Source organism: Microchirus variegatus (assembly GCF_963457635.1).
Source record: "Microchirus variegatus genome assembly, chromosome: 12".
Classification (NCBI taxonomy): domain Eukaryota; kingdom Metazoa; phylum Chordata; class Actinopteri; order Pleuronectiformes; family Soleidae; genus Microchirus; species Microchirus variegatus.
The window spans coordinates 3,772,130-3,794,617 of NC_139813.1; the positions used below are offsets into that span (position 1 = coordinate 3,772,130).

General features: G+C 39.2%; 1 protein-coding gene across 1 annotated transcript; it reads left to right on the forward strand.

Moving 5' to 3' along the window:
* Positions 1-401: 401 nt before the first annotated feature.
* meis2b (Meis homeobox 2b) lies at positions 402-22,162 on the forward strand (the record flags this gene model as incomplete). Its single annotated transcript, XM_083899139.1, is given in 13 exon segments — positions 402-413; positions 670-914; positions 1,400-1,541; positions 2,051-2,081; positions 2,084-2,100; positions 2,376-2,426; positions 2,515-2,668; positions 5,744-5,851; positions 16,800-16,939; positions 20,100-20,176; positions 21,461-21,519; positions 21,632-21,721; positions 22,104-22,162. Coding segments are annotated over 13 exon segments (1,185 nt in total).
* Positions 22,163-22,488: the final 326 nt, after the last annotated feature.

The window sequence follows — 22,488 nt, forward strand, 5'->3', positions numbered from 1 at the left end:
GGGGGGGGGGGGGGGGGGGGTGAGTGTGGGTGTGCTCACTCTCATCCCTCTCGTCCTCCACCATTAGCAGCATCGCTCCTATAAGCAGCTCCAGAGCAGTGCTGCGGACAGTCAGCGTGTCGGCGCGCACACACACACAGACATGGGCACAAGGATTCAGTGAGAGAAGCACGGAGTGACCACGGAACATCACACACGCCATCCATGAGGCACACAACCATCCATACTGAAGCACTTCGAGGAAGTAAGACATTTGCGCGTGGATCCTTCTTTTTTGTACCACTTTGCATTGACCTGCACCTTGCTACACAGCGGATTATATCCCCGTTTTGGATTTAAGTCTTCTCTTTAACTTCTCATCAACACCAAACTTCTTTCACGAGTGGAAGGCGCGCGCGGAGATGGCTCAGAGGGTAGGTCCATATTTAATTTCCACTGTTTGCAATTATGAACAGAATGGATCATTCAAGTCGATGCACGAATGAAATGAATAAAACAAATGAAGCAGTAAGTTCACACAGTGCTTATATATTTTATTTGTGGGTATTCAACGAGAATTGAGTGAAATCCAGATTTAAATGTCTTCATTGACAATGAAAAACACAATGAACCAACACTATTTCTACCTGTTCACCTTCATGTCATCTCTGTCAACTCTCACACTTCCAGTACGATGAGCTGGCTCATTACGGCGGCGCGATGGACGGAGTCGGAGTCCCCGCTTCCATGTACGGAGACCCGCACGCGCCGCGGCCGCTGCCCCAGGTCCACCACCTCAACCACGGGCCGCCCCCGCACTCGACACAGCACTACGGAGCCCACGCACCGCACAATATCATGCCCAGCAGCATGGGCAGCAGCATGGGCAGCGCCGTGAACGACGCGCTCAAGAGAGACAAGGACCAAATTTACGGGTGCGCGCACGCGCGTGTGTGTGTGTGTGTGTTTGTGTGACATTAAAGCAAAAAAATACAGCTACAATAATAATAACAATAGTTTTGAAATAAAATAAAATATCAGTAAAAAAAAAAAAAACGAATGAAGGTCTATAAACAAAACAAAAAAGAAAGTATTAATATTGGCGTATTATTATGATTATTGCACTTTTTATTTAGTTTTTTAGTTATTATTATTATTATGCGTTTGTGTTGATCTAGTTATTTACTGATTATTGCTGATTATTTTTTATTCGTTTTAAACAATGTTCCAATCGACATATTTCAATCGAAATATTTCCTTGTTTGAAATAACAGAATGAAAATGAAAGCTCAGAGTGGCGAATAAAGCTTAACTTTCGACAGATGCGTTTTAGTTCCGTTGGACTTTGAAGGAATGAATACATATGAACGGGTGCAGTGACAGTCACAGTTTATCTAACGCAGTGGGCCTTGTGTTGCAGACACCCGTTATTCCCGCTGCTGGCTCTGGTGTTTGAGAAGTGTGAGCTGGCGACCTGCACACCCAGAGAGCCCGGGGTGGCGGGAGGAGACGTCTGCTCCTCAGACTCCTTCAATGAAGATATCGCAGTGTTTGCCAAACAGGTAGGAGCACACACACCTGCAACACTGTTTTATAATGAGCTGTTATACAGATGAAGAATGTGTAGAATGAGTTATGTGTGTATGGTTTGGTATGGATTGTAGACTTTGGATATTTGGTTGGAGACTGAATTGTATTTGTGTTTAAGGAGGTCGGGTGAAATAGTCTGTATTTGTGCTAGTTATACAGAGTGTAGAAATAATTAGTTGTAGAATATTGGATATTCTAATAACAGATGAACAAGTCACTATTTCTTATTTGTACATAATGTAGGATTAATTTGGTATGTGGAGATTAGATGTATAATCATGTCTTCAAATGTGGGATGGATTAGTTTGTATTTATGTTATTTATATTGTGGCATTAATTTGTTTCTATTCAGATGATGGATTCATTTCTATTGATGCTATGTACATATAGGATATGTGATTAATGAGTGGGTATATTTATGCTATTCATGCAAATGATTATTGATTTAATAGAACTCTCCACTCATGTCTCTCATGCTCAGATCCGCGCAGAGAAACCTTTATTTTCATCCACGCAGAGCTGGATAACTTGGTGAGCACTTCCTTCTCTTTGGAGTTTTCTGCATTTGCACAGCAGGACACCACAGACACACACACATACACACACACACACACACACACAGAGAGAGAGAGAGAGAGAGAGAGAGAGAGAGAGAGAGAGAGAAAGACGCACACACAGACACATACATTCCAGGAGGCATTTATTTTTGTCGCAAAGGGAAACAGCAACATTTGTGTGATGTTGGTGACACGATTATAACAGCCATGTCCTTTTTGCTGCTCTGATTTTACAATGTCTGCTTTCAGATGATCCAAGCTATTCAAGTACTTCGATTTCATCTGTTGGAATTAGAGAAGGTAAAGTGTCTCAGTCCCTTCATGACACTCACAATCAATGATTTGCTTTATCTTGCACTCGATCTCAATGACAGACTTCATTTATCAGGTTCACGAGCTCTGTGATAACTTCTGCCACCGCTACATCAGCTGTCTCAAAGGCAAAATGCCCATTGACCTGGTCATCGAGGAGAGAGACGTGTGCAAGTCAGACTTCGACGATCTTTCAGGGTCCTCCACCAACCTGGATCATGTGAGTCAATGTGTGCTTCACACTCATGCACGTCTTGTTTTCATCGCTACCATTATTCATATTGATGAATGTGTAGCAGCTACATTATGGCTTACACACACACACACACACACACACACACATACACACACACACACAATCAGTGGGGATAGTGAAGTTAGAAAAATTATTTAACCTAAATTATTTTGAGGTTTTTGTCTACTCTGTCTCGTATTCATTTGTTTATAACACTGACTTATGATAGAACACGGGTAGAAGAAGACCCAGGTTTATGACCTGGTCTGAACAAGGGTCTTTCTGCATGGAAGTCACATGTTCTCCCCGTGTGTGTGTGGGTTTTTTTCCTCCACAGTCCACAAAAATGCAATATGGGGATTGGATGAATTGGACAGTCTAAATTGACTGTTGGTGAGAGTGAATGGCTGTTTGTCTCTCTATGTGTCTCTATGTGTCTCTCCGCTTATTGCCTCATGTGGACAATAAGCGGTAGAAGATGACTGAGTGAGTGACTTATATGATGTATCATTTTCAACAGATAAGATAATATAGAAAGACAAAATAACTCTTGAACAGACATCACTTTCACCTCCAATCAACAAATGGAAAACCATACCAGGAGGACTGCAGATCAATATTAATATAGATCAATCATGTGCTCTAATTTCCAAAAATGATTATAAGGTCCAAGGCAAAACATCTTGAGAGTGAATTAAATAGCTTTTCTGTGGAATTTCACTTAAATTGTAATTTTTGCTCAGTTTTGATGAGAGTTGAGATGACAGCTCAAAGATGTTTGAATGTTGTTTGTGTGATGATACTCTTCAGTGTTTTGTTTGCTGACAGACTTCAGAGTCTGTCAGACTTGTGTTTCTCAGCCAAAGGGATTATTATAGCAAGAGCAGAGGGGGTCATTGTTAGGCTGCACCCCCTGCTGTGTGCTTTACACAGCCTCTTCCTAACGGTGTTCATTCAAAAAAGAAGCATATTCACAAGTTGAAGTTTTCAGTGTAGCAGCAGCAGTGTTGGTTGTGTGTTAGACAGTGTCAGGCAGACTCCTGGAGCCCAACGTCACTATAGTTAACGAAAACTAAAGGTAAAAATAAAAACTAGTATTAAAAAAAGATAAATAACTGAAACTGAATTGTGTGTTTTTAAAGCAAACTAAAAGAAACTAAAATTGTAGTGAAAATGTGCTTAATTTTCGTCCTTGTAAATTAATTTCATACATAATCCTTTTGAGTTCATATGACATCTATTTATTATTTTCTCTCCCTGTAATTTAGAGCGGTTTTATTTGAGACAGCCTTTTGATTCATACATAATATTGTTTTTATCTACAGTGGGGCACACAGTAAGTGAAGTCCAACATGACATGTGTTATGCAGTTAATTGGGTTGAGTTGGTTCATCTGAGTGAATCAAACCTTTAATTTTGCCCATGTTTTTCCTCAGATTGAGCTCTCCGAGACTCCTGGCTCACAAACAATGGGATGTTATTTCCGATTATTTTAACACTTTTAAAATGGCATCTTTTGCTGGGTTATGCCACTACTTACCTTTTGGAATCTTGCACCTGGCAATCTAACTGGCCATGTGCAACTAGGCCTGGCAACTAAGCATTTACATAAAATAAAAACCTAACTCATTTTGAAAACAAAAAGTCAAAACTTAAACTAATGAAAACCATTATAACCTTGCTGGAGGCACACATCAGTCAGCCATTAACTTTAGAAGTGATCTTGGTTCCTATATCAACAGCTGAAGTGTCACACTCATATTCATCAACATTTATCAGCTCCTCTTTGCTCTATGTGCAAGATTTGTAAAACATTCAGTGCTGTGCAAAAGTCTCAGGATACCAGCAGCGTTGTTGTTGTCATGTCTGTTAAATGATATGTGATCATTGGCATTTGGATTGGAATGATGTGACTAAAAGTTGGTCTTATATATGAGCAAGCAATCATTGAGCATGAGATAGTAGAAGAATCACAGGTTGTACCAAAAACAACGTTAATTTGGGTTCCACTCCGGGTTAAAGAAAGCCAGGGCTGTGCTATAGTTCTTGTGTAAGGGTAGGTCAAATGTGTTCCATGTCTTCCAATTAAGTGATAAAGAAATATTTATACTGCACAGTCATCATAGCATTGCTAATACAACAAATCTAACAGTGGCCTAAGACCTTTACACAGTACTGTAAAACTATGTGTTACAGTAACTTCTGCACACACACACACAAACCTGGTGAAAGAGCAGTAAACATCTGCGCCATGCTCAGCCCTTGACTTTTCCCAAGATCAAACATCAATTCCCTTCCACTTCCAGTATTACAAAAATAGATAGAATTAAATTAAATGAAAGCGGTTTGGCGACCCAGTCGGGCCTATCCCAAGAGCTGATTAGGGTCCCTGGCCCTGACCTGGAAAATAGTGTTATTGTTCCCATACAGTTTGGAAGAACATTCCTGTTAACTGTTAAATTTGAACAGATGGGCTGTGAGGAAACCAAGACGCTAATTAGCTTGATAAACGTACAAACACATGATGCCTATTTGAGGAGCTGTAATTATTGTGAGGCTGGAGAAAAAAAGAGGGGCCATGAGTGAGAGGCCTCATTCACACTGCGTCTTTGTCCCCTCACTTCTTGTTGTCATCTGCCGAGCTCTTCATCTGATCACCATCCGGCAAACAGCTGACGCAGAGAGGCTGAAGAGGCTGAGCTGCTGTTTGTTTTGGGCTTATAGAAGTCTGAGTGGCCGGGCCAGTCGGCCCAATAAATACAGGCTCTCTCCTCCACACTGCTCACAGTCACAGACAGAACACAGGACGCTGCACACTCTGCCGCACTCTCTGCTACACTCTCTGCTACTACTTTGTAGATTTGAACTCCCTGCTTGACAGAATGGTAACAATGTTTCTGGCTTACATCTTAGCTCCTGTCTTTTGCGTTTATCAGATTTAACTGTGGAAAGAATTGACCTTATACTGGACTTGTTGAACCTTCCTCATCTGTTTCTCCCCTTGTCATTCCTCTTTCCTTATCTCCTGTCCCCTGTTGTGTGGACCTCTTTCTGACCTCTCAGAACCCAGTGTCCTGGAGAGACATGGACGACACCCACTCCACACCCTCCGTGGGCACCCCGGGACCATCCAGTGGGGGACACGTCTCCCAGAGTGGAGACAACACGAGTGAGCTGGGTAAGAGCCTCCTGCTTTCTCCTCCATATCAAAGCTGTGACTTGGCTGTAACCTCAGGCCCTGCTGCCCACTCACTCTGGGGAATCTGTCTTTATTCCCTTCACCTCATCACACAAGTCAGTTCTTCTTAGATGATGATCATAACAGATTTAGTGTGGACTGTGCTGGTATTTACCCTAACTGTAATTTATATGAAAACAGTGACTTTTCTCCTATTTGAAGGAAAAAGGAAGTTATATTAGCTTAATTATTTGCATTTTCTAAGTTGGCACAGCAGGGAAGACATAGAGTGACACAGACCCAGAGGTCACGTCCTTCATATTTTGTCCTGATTGTCGTTAATGACATGTTTGTTGTCAAATACCTCAAAATTATGCTGTCCCAGAGAAGCAAAGAATCAGAACATTTTAAAATTTTAAAAAGCTGAAATTACATTCAAAAAGACAAGACTCAACTTGATTAACCAATCATCAAAAATTAATTAAGTGATTGATTTAATAATAATTTATTGACTGAGTGTTGAGCAGCTTTTAAATCTTTTTTAAAAACTTGAATTTTGACTTGTTGTGTTAATCAAAAATGTTTGCAATTACTTTTTTTTGTTGGAAAGTGCTGTAAAAGTTTGAAAAATAATTAGTTAACAATAACAAATATTATAACTACAGCACATGTATCATTTCAACCGTTTTTAATGGCAGTGCTGGTTTGTGAATTAATGTTGATGCAGTGTCCTCACTGTTTGCTCCTCTCTTCCCTCTGATACTGCTCTGCACTGCTCTTTTTACTGTTGCCCTGGTGTTCCTGCACTTAATGTGATTTCTGATGTGCTAATTGGAAGCTATAAGGGTTTTATGGCTTGTTTTTGTTTTTCTCCCCTTTGGCTGCAGTAAAAATAGAATGGACTTTAAAGCAACTTTCCACCCTCTGCCCATCAGGCATCAATGAGCAGAGCATTGAGCAGAACAATAGGAGGATGCTTTGCAAGACAAGAGATTAAGAGACAATCAGAAACCAAGCCAATGCTCTGTTATCCGGTTTGTAAAACTCATCTTGGCTCCTCAGTTTCATCTGCGAAGCACTGAGAATGTGACATGTTTTAATTTATTTACCCTTTCACTGTCCACAAATCTGTATCTAGGCAAGTAGAGGAAGACTACAGTGTGAAAAGCTCCTTTCCTTTAAAAAAACAAACAAAAAAAAAAAACCATTGGGGGAAAACCCAAGGTCCATGGCCTTTTGACCTGGGAGAGAATGCATTGAGGATGGGGGTGCCGAATGCCCCCTGCAGGGATGTAAGGACAGAGCACTTTATGTATGAGGAACAAAGGAAGAGAAGAGGGCAGAATGATCAGAGCTGTGGTTGCTGTAGCAGGATCTGCTGCATGCTACCTGCTGCTTCTCCCTGGGCCTCACCGCCTTGTTTCCACTCTATTCTCATGCTATAGGGAAGAGTCAAACACACAAGCTGAAAGGATAGAAAGGACAGTTAGAGGCAAAGCATGCTAATCTTATTTACACACAAATGTTTTCATGCTGATATCATCACTTTTATAAAGAGCTCAGCAGGTAGCTAATAATTCAATAGATATATCATAATATTTTATTCATACATAATATTTTTCATTATCCATATAACAAAGGTTACATACATTTAAGTTTATATATTGTGCAAACACATAATTACTATAAACATGTTGCTTCAGATGTGTGGAATATTTATTTGTTTAATTATTATCTGGTTTCTACAATAAAAATCAGTCTTTAATATCTGACATTTATTGGAATAATTACAGATAATTACTAATGTTAATAACTACTATAGCCAGATAATTTCTGGCGGATTTGTATTGACAAATGTGGTTATAAACGTGTAATTTGTGTAAGCAGAAAACATGTTCAACTCAAACAACTAAACTGCATTCTCAAATATCTTAATATTTACATAGGTTTAGTTCTCCAGGGTTTTAATTGCTTTTGGTTGCTTTGGTCACTCTTTTCTTCAGGTACAGTGATGTGAGTGTACACAGTATCATTTAGTGATGCCATCTACCATAAACATCATACCATCTCCAACCATTGTAAATTAGTTTTATAGTCTTAGTTAATAGTCTAATGAATAGATTGGATGGGATGTGTACAATGCCAGGCTGAGAGACATTTAGTCTGGACAGGTCTGCTATCCACCTATCCTTGAAGTAGAGAAGTGTGAAAACACTCCTGGTTCAATTCAATTCAATTCAATTCAATTCAATTCAATTCAATTCAATTCAATTCAATTCAATTCAATTCAATTCAATTCAATTCAATTCAATTCAATTCAATTGCATTTGCATAGCACCAAATCATAACAATCTCAGGTCTCTGTACATAGACAACATCATGGAGAGCAGAGAAACCCAACAATTCAAACAATGAGCAAACACTAGGCATCAGTGGAGAGAAAATAAAAAACCTATTTTAACAGAATAAGAAATCTCTGACAGAACCAGACTCAAAGATGCACAGCCATCTGCCTTGCCCGGTTGGGGTGAAAGTAAAAAATGGGGGACAGAGGAGAGGTCGGGAACAGAGAGCGGGAACAAAAGGACAAGAGGTAGATGAGGCGGAGAGAGAAGAAAGAGACCAGGAGCAGATATACAACAACTGTATCAAGTTATAACTTTATACAGCACAGTTAGAGTCAGTGATGACATGTTTATAGAACTACAAGGTCATTTATACAGCACAGCAGAGATTGTTCATATACATTCTACTGATATCGACTGTAATTATAGCATAATAATAATTGTGATGATATGTATGATAATAATAGCTTCGACACTGGATCTGTATCCTCCTGTAACCTGCAAGATGCAGACTTTAAAAACGACATAGTTAAGCATATTCACTTCCTGCCCAGTGAAGCTGAATGGTTGTGTTTCCAGGTTTGTTAAGTTAGGTTAGGTAAGTCGATACAAATGACTGCTGATGTAGATCTGAAAGTCTCATCTGAACACAGATCGCTTCATAGGTCAGCGTTTCTTCTTTTATACAGATGCTGATACTCATTCCCTTGATTTTGTATTGGCTAAATCTCAGTCGCTCCCTGTGTGATGCTCATTATCAGTGTTTTAATAAACAGTATGATGCTCTCATACTGCACAGTAGTCATGGTGGTCAGTTGGACAGTGGCCTACATGTTGACTGGCAACTAAAACACAGAGTGAAGGATGGATATTGTGGTTTTTTTGTTATTTTATTGTGGTATTTTAAGGTCTATTCGTGATGACATCACTGTAGTGAGTGTAGTGTACATGACATGTAGCAAAACACAGTGAACCCGTTTACTGGGATGTGTTCCAGTTTATATTTTGGTGTAAAACAAAAACTGGAACAAACTATTTTCACCTTACAAATTCTGACTTCCCAATATTACTAATGAAAGATGATTACATTTTAAACTTGAATGGAAAGAAACAGATTGTGTTGTCCTCACTGCAACTGCTTGTCATTGTGGTCTGAGGGAACCTTTTAAAATCCACCATCATTTGGGACCACTCAAGTGGTGGGCGCTGTGGCTTCCAGCTCTGGCTAACCACACCTAGATGATCCCTTCAGTGTGTGGCCATCAGTTTGACCCATGGCTCCTGGCTCCCCTGTGAGCTCTCAGCCTCTGGTTGTTGCCTTGTAAGCTGTGTGATATGCAGAGAGGGCCGTCTTTGATAGCTAAACCCCCAGGGTGACTTCTGCTGGTGACCACAGCTCTCCCAGGAATGTTTGGGAGGGAGGACGAGGGGGAGGCTTGAAATGTCCATTACAAAGAGCCAAATAAAACAAAAGGTGGTGGAAGTGACTAAAAAAAAAGATTTTGCACACTAGTGCTCAGAGATGTGTGGAATGTGAGGAGCAGGATGTGCTGTATCTTTCTGTCACATCCAGGGTCTTTCTTCAGGGGGAAGGAATGAGGTTCAGGGAAAGGTGCTGACACAGTGATACACAGTGCAGTCTAGAATTAGATTTCTGTCAATATTTGTATAATAACACTTTGCACAAAGCAAATAAAATATCAATTTAATAATTGAAAAATATTGTATATCATTTTTTGAAAATACATTTGTTCTTTTTGCTCTTCCTCCCTTGTTCTTTATACTCCCTGGTTTGTTCTTTGCACTGTGGTTTTTTGTTGGCGTGGAAGTCGTCACAGGCTTGGAGTCACTGTCCGTCTGGAATTTGTTCCCCGTCGACATCCAACAAAATAATTCTAAGTATCTGACGTTTATAATCTGAACGTCAGTTATTTACAATTATTTTGTCGGATGTTGATGGGGAAAACCTGGGGAAAGTGTTCCAGACTCCAAGCCTGTGACGACTTCCGGTCCAAAACTCAGTAGCCAATCAGCAGATTGCTTCCTCAGGCCTGCCCACAAACAAAAAAACACAATACAAATAATTATTTTCAAACAATAAAATACAATATTTTTGAATGATTAAATCAATATTTTATTGGCGTCTTAAAAAGTGTTGTTTCCTTCGTGAAGATTGGATCTATTTCCAAAAATAGGAGGAAAGAGAGGAGTGCTGACTGTGTCGAACTCTCTCAAAACAGAATACATTATTTAGTAAACAAATTAACAGAAATTGTATTTTATTTACTGAAAACTACATATAGTATTTTATTTACTGAAGATATTTGTCTCAATATGTCAGTTCACCCAATGTGGCACAATTGCTTTGGTTTTTCAATTCCATACCCAGCACAATAGAATTTTCTTTTTTTCTTGAAATATCTTGCTTTCATTTAGGTGCCGGTGTTATCAAATTTGTGAGGACCCACTTTTCATTCTTGAGAATAGAGCTTATTTTCTCCCCTTGCTGTACAGTGAAAATGACCTATCCCTACAGTCTCAGCGTGTATATCTGTGAAATATATCACACACATACAACACTGTGTGTAACCAGTTCAAAATTGAAGTACTCAAGCATTTCTGTCCCAGGATTCATTATTGTCCAGCAGGGCTTTTATTGCGAAACAGTTGAACGATGGATAGTATCATATTGTATTTTTTGAGAACATTAGAAAATGACATTAGTTATGGCCATTCTCAAAGGGAATGTGTGAATGTTCATAGTGCATGAGATACATCCAGTGTGGCTCAGGGCATGAGGGCTGAACGAACAAGTGAGTGGTCAGTTTTCATGGCCACTAGTTGTGATAAATTGGAGATCACATATAACAGACAGACACAGTCTTGATATGACTTTGTAAAGTACAAGATTAACCTTTTGAGATTTGTTCACATTAAGTCCATGATACTGTTTTTTAGATCATTATGGTGTTATATAACACTTCTAAATTGATGCAGTTCACGATCACAAAATTCCCACCAAAGGGTGCAAGGGGCAAGGTGGTGGTCGTGGGGGCATGTAACACATTGGGATACCAGATTGACATGGATATTATTTATCTATGACATAGTCTTAGAATCTGAATTAGCATGACTACAACCTGCAAATGGTTTTATTATCAGTTATCTTTTTTGTGTTTAGAAGAAACACACTTTCCTTTCAACTGTAAAGTTGGAGACCACTTTTTAAAGATGACAAATAATTGCCACTCAAGTCACACTATAAATTGTAACAAGAGTAAAGTTTTAAAACTTAACACTTTTTTCAGCAGATAAACCAGACTTATGCAAGATAAATATAGTGAATTTGTATGCATGTTATTTAAAACATAAACACAAGGACAGTTGGTGTAACAGAAGAGAGACGGCAAGATGGAGACAGATGATCCACTGTGGCCCGAAAAAAGATTGAAAAACATAAACACATAAATCTTAAGAGGCTGGATAAAAACCTGAAAACCTACAACCACATAACAACCAGTCCAAATTCACAATTATGTTTTGCCTTTAATAATGGACTTTAGTCATCTATGCAAGTCTTGTGCAAATTAGGAGACACATCTATGGACACATCACCAACAATATGACCTTGGCAACCTTGAGTGTCTTGAAAGGCGCCTTAAATATAATGCATTATTATTATTATTATTATTATTATTATTATTATTATTATTATTATTATTATTATTATTATTATTATTATTATTAATATGATGATGAGAACAGTGAAAAGCAAAGTGCTTCATAGAAACCATAGAAATCTCCTTAGTTCCACACTCTTGTTAGTGCAGCTCATGCATGTGTGCATTTGTGGCCTCACTGTATTTAGCACCTGTGTGCAAACATGCATTAAACAGTTCGATCTCCCCATTAACAGTTCCTAATCACACATCACATTCACTTCCTAACACAGAGGATTCCCTGTGTCTTGGAAAGCTTCCAGGCTCCTCCATTTAGAGCTTTGTATAAGGGGAGGAGCCATGAGGTGTCACTGATGATGGATCAGGGCCCCACTGAGCTCATTAGGCAGCCCACCGTGGCTTTGCACCACTGATGCAGCAGGGGGTGCAGCAATCAGTTCTGCTAGACACTCTGCACTTTGTCTTATGGACACTTCATCCACTGACTGCTCATCCCAGAGTAACAGCAGACAGGAACATAAAAGTGCATTTAAAACAATTACAATTTCAAAGATATGGTGTTATTTATTTATTTATTTATTTAAATTAAAAGAAGCAAAACTATCACAACCATCTTAGTCTAGTTAGAAAGCTGAAGAAGTTAGGAATGTAAACAAAAAGAATCATAAAAAAATACATCAGCGAGTCAATGAAACAAACCAAATTCATATTTTTCAGCTTTTATTTTTAATACATAACCCCAACATAACTTTATTATAATGTAGATGTTTAACATTGTGACAACATCAATTAAATATGTATTTATTTCAGTTTACTACAAATATAATTGCAATCAGGTTTAACTTGCTCTCTTTATCTGACACAAGAACTCAAGAGAGTAAAGAGAAAGGCATCATTATCATAAAATTATAGTAATACACAAACATTTATTAGTGTCATTTAAACATCAATTGAATGAAAAATTATAAATACATCAATCAAATATTGAATATGTTAGGCATTGTTTGTAAATATTTATTCTTATATGTTTTATACTTCAGTTTTATGTATATATTTATTTATATAGTGCCAAATCACAACATATATTATATATATTATCTCACGGCAGAGAAACCCAACAATTCAGCAAACCCCGGGCGTCAGTGGAGAGAATAAAGTTCCTTTTAACAGAAGAAGAAATCTCTGCCAGAACCAGATTTATCCTGTGTGTGTTTTTATAATTTATAATTATCTGTGGCATTATCTATTGTTTTTATTGCTCTTTTTTATTTACATGCGAATATTGTTCCACATTTTTTTATTGTATTTAAACACTATTCTGTCTAACTTATAACTCTTACTGACAATTGTACATATCTAATGTTGCATAAATGTTAATGAATATGCTGATACAGGGAAATTTTACAGCAGTGGACAGCAGACTGAATTCAGAGATCCAGTGTTCAATATCTTAGTGGCTTCAGAATGTAAAGTAATTAAAGCTCAGGTGTATAAGGGGAAGAGATTGTTTTCTCTTTTCATATCGCTGGGTGATGTTTTTTTCTTTCTGAGCCCCGCGGCGATGCTCTAGCCATCCCTGTGGTAATGCCCACATCTCCCCACACACCCACTCCTTCCAGCTCCACACGCACCCCCTCCACTGCTTCTGCATGCAGACACTGGCAGGCAGGGTGGATGAGGGCGGGGAGGGGAGGGGGGTGTGATGTAGGGAGAGAGGAGCGGGCGGAGGTGAAGGGGGCATGAGAGACTTGCACGAGTGTTCGACTTGAGACTGCACTGTCACACACTGGTTTAGATTGGCCGACTTGCCGCAGAACAGTCAGAAGTGATTAGTGTAGCAGAGGATCTGCCCTGCGGCTTTTCCCTCTCTGGAGCAGAAGAAAGAAGGATGAGGAGAGGAGGTGGACCAGGGTGGGGGCAGGCAACACGCCTTCCTTGGATATAATTAGGCCAAGCAAGTTTCTTTTTTTTACACATTGCCCCATGATCTAAAGATCCAACATCATTAGCGCACTATTTATGACTGTGGCCACTCTTTTGAGTCGTGTCATTACGACTGAAGTGATGAATAACAAAAAACAACTACCAAAAACACAAGTCTTAAAACATTCAAAACCTTCAGTTTTCAGTGTTATGATTACACAGATTTCTCTTTGTTCCTTCAGCTGGACAAATCAGACATCAGCTAGAAGCTGTTTAGTTTACACTCTTTAGTTTACAGTATTTACATTTAGTTGAGGTGGAAAGGTTACAGTGTTCAAACATGGGGCCTCCAACTCCACCTTCTGCAGCACCTGTAAACAGTGTGGTATGGAGTACTGGAAAAGCACACTTGCTTAAAAATACCTCACCAAAAAATGCAATGTTCCTTGAACTTCAGTGTGAGAAGTAATCTGTTATTTGTAGACAGTAAAAGTACAAGGTGATGGGATAATTTTGAAAAATGGAGCATAAACCTTTGTTACTGCCATGATATCTGCCATTTTCAAGTGCAAATTTGTGGTCACCATTTTCTGATTTGTATCTGTGGTGACGGTTGTTTGCTCTTTTTTGTTGTTCCATAATTACTTCAATAATCACTAACCTCTCCAAACCAGATGTTTTCTGTCTCAACCATAGCATACCATACTATAGTATACCATACCATACGATAGTAAACCATACCATACAAGTAAAAGTATATTTTTGAAATATAAATAATCAAGTATTATACAAATACAAATGCAAATACAAAAAGGCAACAAACTTTACATCACTCAATGCAAATATAGACTTAACCTTGTTATGGTTACTAATGCAGAAATGTTAAGATAAAAACTGATCACTAATCATTTAATTAGTGATCAAATAGACACAATAAACAGAACATAAACAATGCTGGAATGAGACCCCAGTGAAGCTGAACCTAAAAAGATGTGATTTAACTGACATGCTGCGGAAGAGGTTAAGGATAAAACAAAGTATTGGGTCGAGGATTCGAGCATTGTACCCTATCTCTGACTCCTAGCTGGACACCATCAGTGAAATCTCCCACAACCCCCACAGCCCCCAACCCCACAACACATCCTTTTTAATGTCAATATTCATTAGCTGAAATATTTATGCGTGAATAAGGGGGCATTTGATTGATGCATCGCTAAAAACAAAAAGACATGCTTGGGCAAATCTTAAGAAAAGTAGGGTTCCTGTCTCGCCTCAGGGGAGGAGTCTCTCAGATGCATTATTCACATGCCCTCCAGGCAGGCTTTCAAGGCTTCTCTGCCCTGAGGGCAAGAAAACTAACCACCACTGTTAAAAGTAAATCATCTCGGCTGATGCACAATTAATGGCAGAGAGGGGAGAGGGAGTGGAGCGCTCCCTTGTGTTGTAAGTTGGAGTGAGTTAGCTAGCAGAGGCGGAAATCTTAGCTTAAAGGAGGCCTCCTGCCTCGATCCACACCAGTTTCCTGCTGATATCAAACAGGAATGTTGCTAATGGCAGGAGCCAGAGCCTGGTATGACGTGGCCTAGTTGCAGACAGTCAACAACTTGGACAGTGTTGGTGAGCGTGGGAGTTTACATGATGCTGGGAAAAAAATTATTATTGTGTTAGTTTGACAAACACCATACATTTAAAATAAATGAAACTCTGACTGAAATAGTACCAAATTGGACTAACATGGTCACAAATAACAAGTTTGGGAGAATTACTAATGCATTTATAGAGTCAACTGGACTCTGGCTCAGCACAGTGGCGGCTGGTGATAAAAACCGGCATATTTTAAATGAAAAGAGGAATAAAGCACTGCATGAATCAAAAGAAAAAAACAGCTGACACGATTGATTAGAGATCAGACATGACACTCTGTTCAGAGCTGAGAGAGAGAGAGACACAGAGTGTTGTCTCTTACTGTGACAGGATATGATTTACAGGATTGAAACTAGTTCAAAAGTTTATAAAGACATGATTGACTCAGTCATCATGTGTCCACACTGACAGATCTGCAGCTGCGCACAGGAGCCTGTCCTGTCTGTGTGCATGCATCACTACAGAGAGAGTCTGTGGTAAAGATTTGTGCGCCCTAAAGGAACAGGAAATACGTCACTTGACCGCTCACTCTCTGTAAACAAGCAAGAGAACGTTTTTAAACTACATTTGAATGCAGATTACACAGTAGTCACAGACTGTATAATGTGTAACTCATTTATTTAAAATGTCCAAGTTTTATATATTATTTTAGATGATTCCTATCTTCTTCATGTGAGCACCCTAGCAACCTCTATGGGTGGGCTTTGACTGGAAATAATAGAAGCTGGTCCAAAGGAGACGACAGCAAAAAAAATTTTTTTAACCTGTGTTGCAATGGGTCAACCAGAAAACATCTAAAACTATCAAGCTGAATGGGGGGCATCTGCCGCACTGGAGGTGGACACACTTCATTTAATTAATTTGTTACTCTCTAATGTTTGTATACTGGGACAGTAGACCGAGTTAATAGCTACAATAGTAGCTTGGATAATATTGTAAGTCAAGCTCCCTCAGTTTTAGTTTTACTTTCTAAGGAATAATGGTTTGTCTTACTTTAAACAGAGGTCACATATTTAAATAAGAGGGCACATCAGTGAGTCTGACTACAGTTTTTGAACATTCATTGTTTATTATGTCAGGCACATACACACACACAGCTCCCACAGTCATTACCGCATGTCAAACGCGTGGCTCAGATTGAATTAATAGCTCTTCATTTCATTGAGCTGCAGCACGACAAACTCCTCTTCATTATCCAGTGGCCAGGGAGTGATGTAGAGGTGAGAGGAAGTATATTGTAGTACTGTGCCACAGAGCAATGCAGTCTTCCTCTGTTTGCTGCATGCCTCTTTTGTTTAGAGCGAAAAAAGATATAGTTTCCTGTTAAAACGTGACTCCTCTTGTGTCTGATTGCAGGAGATGGCCTCGACAACAGCCTGGCATCACCAGGCACAGGAGACGAGGATGACCAGGACAAGAAGAGGCAGAAGAAACGAGGCATCTTCCCCAAAGTGGCCACAAACATAATGAGAGCGTGGCTCTTCCAGCACCTTACAGTAAGTAATTTCATGCAACAAAATGTTTTTTGAGGACACAGTGTTCCGATCCAGTGTCAATCTCCCTCAGGTCAGAATGATTTCAGAGCTGTGCCAGGTACCACCCATTTACAGTATATGTGTAATGGTGGACGATACAGTTGTAGCATGGCTTGGCATGACACAGCTCCACCATTTTCTTGTTCCTTTTCCATTTTTGAGTACCTGTGAGTGAGCTGAGTCAACACAAAATGTGACGTTCACAGACTGCCGGCCACTGATTGGGAGTGAGTGTAATGACTGAAGAGTCATGAGCGCGACATCCGACACAGGAATCAAACTGAACAATGCCAACTGTAGATCAGTAAAAAAGACGCAAAAATCATGAAGTCAAAAATCATGAAGTCAATCTCCAACATTTTGCAAATAAATGTCTAAAATGCTACTATTCAACAGAAGAGTCCGGTGTATTTAGCGACAGCACTGTTGAAAGCCGGCACTGTATTTTAATTGAGGTGTCTGTGCTCCGGTCATGCAGGAAGAACTGAACTAATCTTTCAAATGAACTGACTACACCCAAAAAACTGCTTTGCTTGTCACTGTTTGTGTGTTTGTTTGTGGCGTGTATAAATCAAAGTCACGGCATATTCGTGCAGCCGTGGTATGACGTCTTACGTCACTATAGTAATGGAAATTGACCCAAACCGTGTAGTCGAGCCATACCGTGCTAAGCAATGCTACAACTTTATAGTGGAAAATTACCAATAGGTTGGTACCCAGATATCATCCTGACAGAAAATTTGCTGAAATTATTTTAAAAAACAATTCTTCAATACATGTAGTCTACAAGAATATTAACTTTTAAATGTAAAGGTTTAGCCAAACATGTTTAAAACAACAATGAAAAAAACATTGTATGTGAAATCATGAGACAACATATATATCCAGATATTTAGGGCTAAATCTGACGTGTAAAAATGCAGAAACTCTCCTTTTTACAACATGATATCACCCCCTCTTCCAATGCTTTTCTATACAGGACCCATCCAGCTGTAACTTTTTATAGATCACAAGCACGGCATATGTCTATAATGATTACACATCATGCTGGAAGTGAATGTTGTCCAACAACACTGTAGCCCATCCATCACACAGCAGCTGTTTGAAAGGATGCCAGTAATGAGCCTATGCCAAATTTCCCAAAGGTATCTTGAACCCAAGCTCATTGGTCTTTTGTGAAAGAACGTCTAAAGGTTCTTTTTGGGAACACCCGTCTGATGTTTGTACAGATATCAACATCAGAAGCTTTCCATTCAGAGGCAGCGACACTGTGTTGCAGCGCTGTACGAGGGGGTGAGCAAGTCTCCATGAGGAGAGTATTACCTTTTGTCCAAGGTCCCAAAGACACCAATGCCGCTTCCACCTTAGATGTGGTATAAATCCTCAGTTGTGTGGTTTGTCAAGAGCCCACACAGGTCCTGTACTTGGAGTAAGTCCTTCCCTTCCAAAGACCACCTTTACATTCAGGAGATAAAAAGGAGGATAATTGAATTATCCCCTCTCTGTTCCCATCCCCTTTCAGGCCTAATTTGTTCAGCACAAGTGTTGTGCCATTGCAGGATGTACCCATGTACCTTTTGACGTATATTCTGAAAAAATATCCCCTTCTGAGGAAGTTGTAAAGAAAGCAACTGTGGAAGGTTTCAATTCATTATATGATTCATTATGGGTCCGTCAGCCTTTCCATGCAGCCATGCATTTATCCAATATCTACACTATAAGACTGATGCAAACATTTGAGTTTAGGGAGTAAATCCTGAATTCCACTGAAGGTCACCAGTGTCAAATCTGTTGTAGATGGATTGTTCTGTCAATGGAGATATATAGCTAGTGATACCCTAAAAAATAGCAGGTCGATCTACTTATACAGCATATTGTATATTTATAACAGCAGGTTCTATAACAAGCTAGTAGCAGACAAATGCTAACCCTTTGTTACACATTCCTCAGGAATAAGCAGAACTGTTCTTTGAAATGTCTGCCAGATTCATAAAAATTACTCAAAAAAAAGAGAAACCACTTAATCCTGGATTAAAACATTATTTTATTTATCCAGTGGGAATACGTTAATTGGCATTCAATTCCAGGTCAAATGACTTTGCAAAGATCTCTGGTTTTATATCAGTGGGAACATTAGACCTGTTTATAATGTGTGTTCATCTTCTACTCATTAGCAGCAATGTTTGTGGTAATACTTACTTTTTCAAACTTTACAGCGATGTAATTTAGTCAATGTAATTTATTTTAATCAAATAAATCATCAGTTGATACACAGTTGATATAGTCATTTCTGAATGTTGAGTCTGTGTAGTTATTTTTGTATGCAGACTGTATGATTGTGCTCTCATGAGTCTCTGCATAAACATGTGTATGTCTGTAAATTAGTGTGTGTGTGTGTGTGTGTGTGTGTGTGTGTGTGTGTGTGTGTGTGTGTGTGTGTGTGTGCGTGCGTGCGTGCGTGCGTGCGTGCGTGCGTGTGTGTGTGTAAGAATGAGGTGCTTGAAAGCTCATCCTTCACTGAGGACCACAGGAGGCAACTGCATCTTTGACAGCAGCAGAATGGGGTCTAGCCCACGACCCTGCTCACAGTGCACAGGTCGACCCTGTCTGCCATCTGGCAATCCACCTCCCCTCCCCTACCTCTCTCTCTCTCTCTCTCTATCTCTCTCTCACTCACACTAACACACACACTCACACACACACACACACACACACACACACACACACACACACACACACACACACACACAGAGCCTGCAGAAGGACCAAGGCCAGAGAATGGGGATGGAGAAAGGTGGGGAGGGGTCGCGGGGTGAAGGAGGGCCTGGCCCCCAAACAAAAGCCACCATTGTGCCTCTTTATATGCCACCAGATCGTTTGTCAAGCAATGTTAAATAATGTCAAATAATGTCATACAATGCCACGCGCTCTCGCCCTGTGGTGTTCAGCTTGCATTTTTCCAGTCTCACTCACTTCTAGGAATTACAGAATATGATTCCTCCTCCTGAGTGGAGAAGAAAGGTTTTCCTGATTTACCTCCAAATGAATGAAAGCCTTTCTGCATGCAATTCTTAATTAATTTATTAAATGGTACATTTTTCCTTTTTTTTGTCTCCCGCAGCACCCATATCCATCAGAGGAACAGAAAAAGCAGCTAGCACAGGACACAGGCCTCACCATCCTGCAAGTCAATAACTGGTAAGATAAGATAAGATAAGATAAGATGGCTTTATTTATACAGTGGGGAGAGAACAGGGTTCCAGCAGCTCAGTATACAGATAAACAATTACAAAATATTATAAAAACTGTACATGGAAAGAAATAAGATAAGAGTGAATGTAAATAAGGTGCAGAAGACAAAAACTGTAAACAATAACTTAACAGACCAGTTAAAAACAAAAAACAGACTAATACAGCAGTGACACAAAGTATGTGTGGTTTATGCTCTGTCCTCACGTCATAATGTAGTCACTCTGTGCTCTTTATAAGCCACTGATTATCGTATGTACCTTCAGAGGCTGTTTTTCATTATTATTTCATTCATTATGTCCATGGATATAGTTAACTATACTTCAGATGTGTCGATACTAAATCATTTCCTCGTGAATATGTATTGTGTTGTTTGGTGCTCAAGTTAAAACATAAATAAATATTATTTGACTTGTGTATTACATAAACTAACATACTAAACTCATTTGAGTTAATTAACATAGATTGAAACCGAAGCAAGCCAATAACTTGAAACATATTACGTATACATAATATTATACTTCATATTAGCATGAATGAAACTTGCTACAGTAACAGAACCTGGGAAGGCGTGGCTGTAGTAAAATCCATCAAACACAGTTTACATTTTATTTATAGTAACAAAATAACCCAGCTGTGTTTCTGTGTATTTATTGTTGGCTTAAAAAAATATTTAAAAAATGAACGACATATAATAAGAATCAGTCCCATTCTAACTGATGATAAAAGCATGCTGTCTGTTTGCTAGATGTATCAATGGCAGATCATTGGCAGAGCAGTTAGCTTCATCACAGCCTGGGGCTACTGAGCTAAACCCAGATCAATACAATTTTTCAGCTATACTGCGTTCTCCTAATGCTCCATGTTATGTCAATAGAAATGAAGTAGATTATAAGTCAGATCCCTGGAGACAAACAGCAGGGCTCCAGTGCTTCAAACACGCTAAATGCAACTGACAGCTTTTGTAAATGCTGGATATTTTACATGACTTTCCAAGAGATTTTATGACGTTTCATGATGTAAAAAATATGGAAAATATAAAAATATGTCTACATATACATTTTCCAAGAATCATATCACCCTTAATGTTATCACATATTCATGTTCCAGCGTTAAAATAACATTAATTAATTATTAATGTTGCTTCAAACAACATCTGTAAGCTTTTCAGAATTATTTAATGTACTTTATATTTAGTCTTAGTTCACATGGCAATGGTTTTTGTTTTTACAGGTTTATAAATGCAAGGAGGAGAATAGTCCAGCCTATGATTGACCAGTCCAACAGAGCAGGTAAAGCTTCATTTACTAAACTGCTCAGGTAGAATCAGATACAAACAGTGTGTGTCAAACCTCTGGAGGATGTGGAACAGTTATATGAACATTCTGGTGTCTCCATTCATAGTGAGTCAGGGTACAGCATACAGTCCAGATGGTCAGCCAATGGGAGGCTTTGTTCTTGATGGGCAGCAGCACATGGGTCTCCGACCAGGAGGTAAGAAATCTCCACTTCATCTATCAAACCCTCAAAATGCTTGTGCTCAGCTGATGACAAATGCTTTCAGCTGATTTTACCTTTCTGCAAACCAAGGGAAATGTTACATCAAAACATTTGTGTACAGAATGTGACATTTAAACATGGTGTTTTTGGAAAATAGTTTCAGCCAAAAGCACCAACAATCATGTTGATATGATATATCTGTAGACTTGTAATTAAGTCATTTCAGTTGTCTAACTTGAGCGCACATGTATGTTTGTAGAAATCCTGGGGACTGGGTTGAATGTTGTGTATAACTCATGGTTATATTATAAAGAATGGACCATCCAAACTCACAGTTGCAAACAAGCATGGTAAACTTAAAACTGCTTTTCTCCAGGGCCCATGGGGGGCATGGGCATGAACATGGGCATGGACGGGCAGTGGCACTACATGTAAAAGCCTCTACTGACGGTGAGCCTTCTGAACAACAGGTTGAAGTGAGTAGAGATGTTATTTTATTTCATTTTCATTTCACACTCATCTCAGCTGTTTCTGTTGCAGCTGATTAGTGTTTTATTCATATTACTACATATCAGCCCCACAGTCATTCACCTCCATTGGCTTCTAGTTCCACATCATGTACAAAATCCTCCTCACCAACTAATACCAATTGATGTATTAGGGCGGATTCCAAAAAAAACGCATGTCCACTGCTCAAAAAAACATTTAAAACAGTATAGCCTCTGATCACTTATTACTTTGGGCTCTTCTTCATTTTTAGC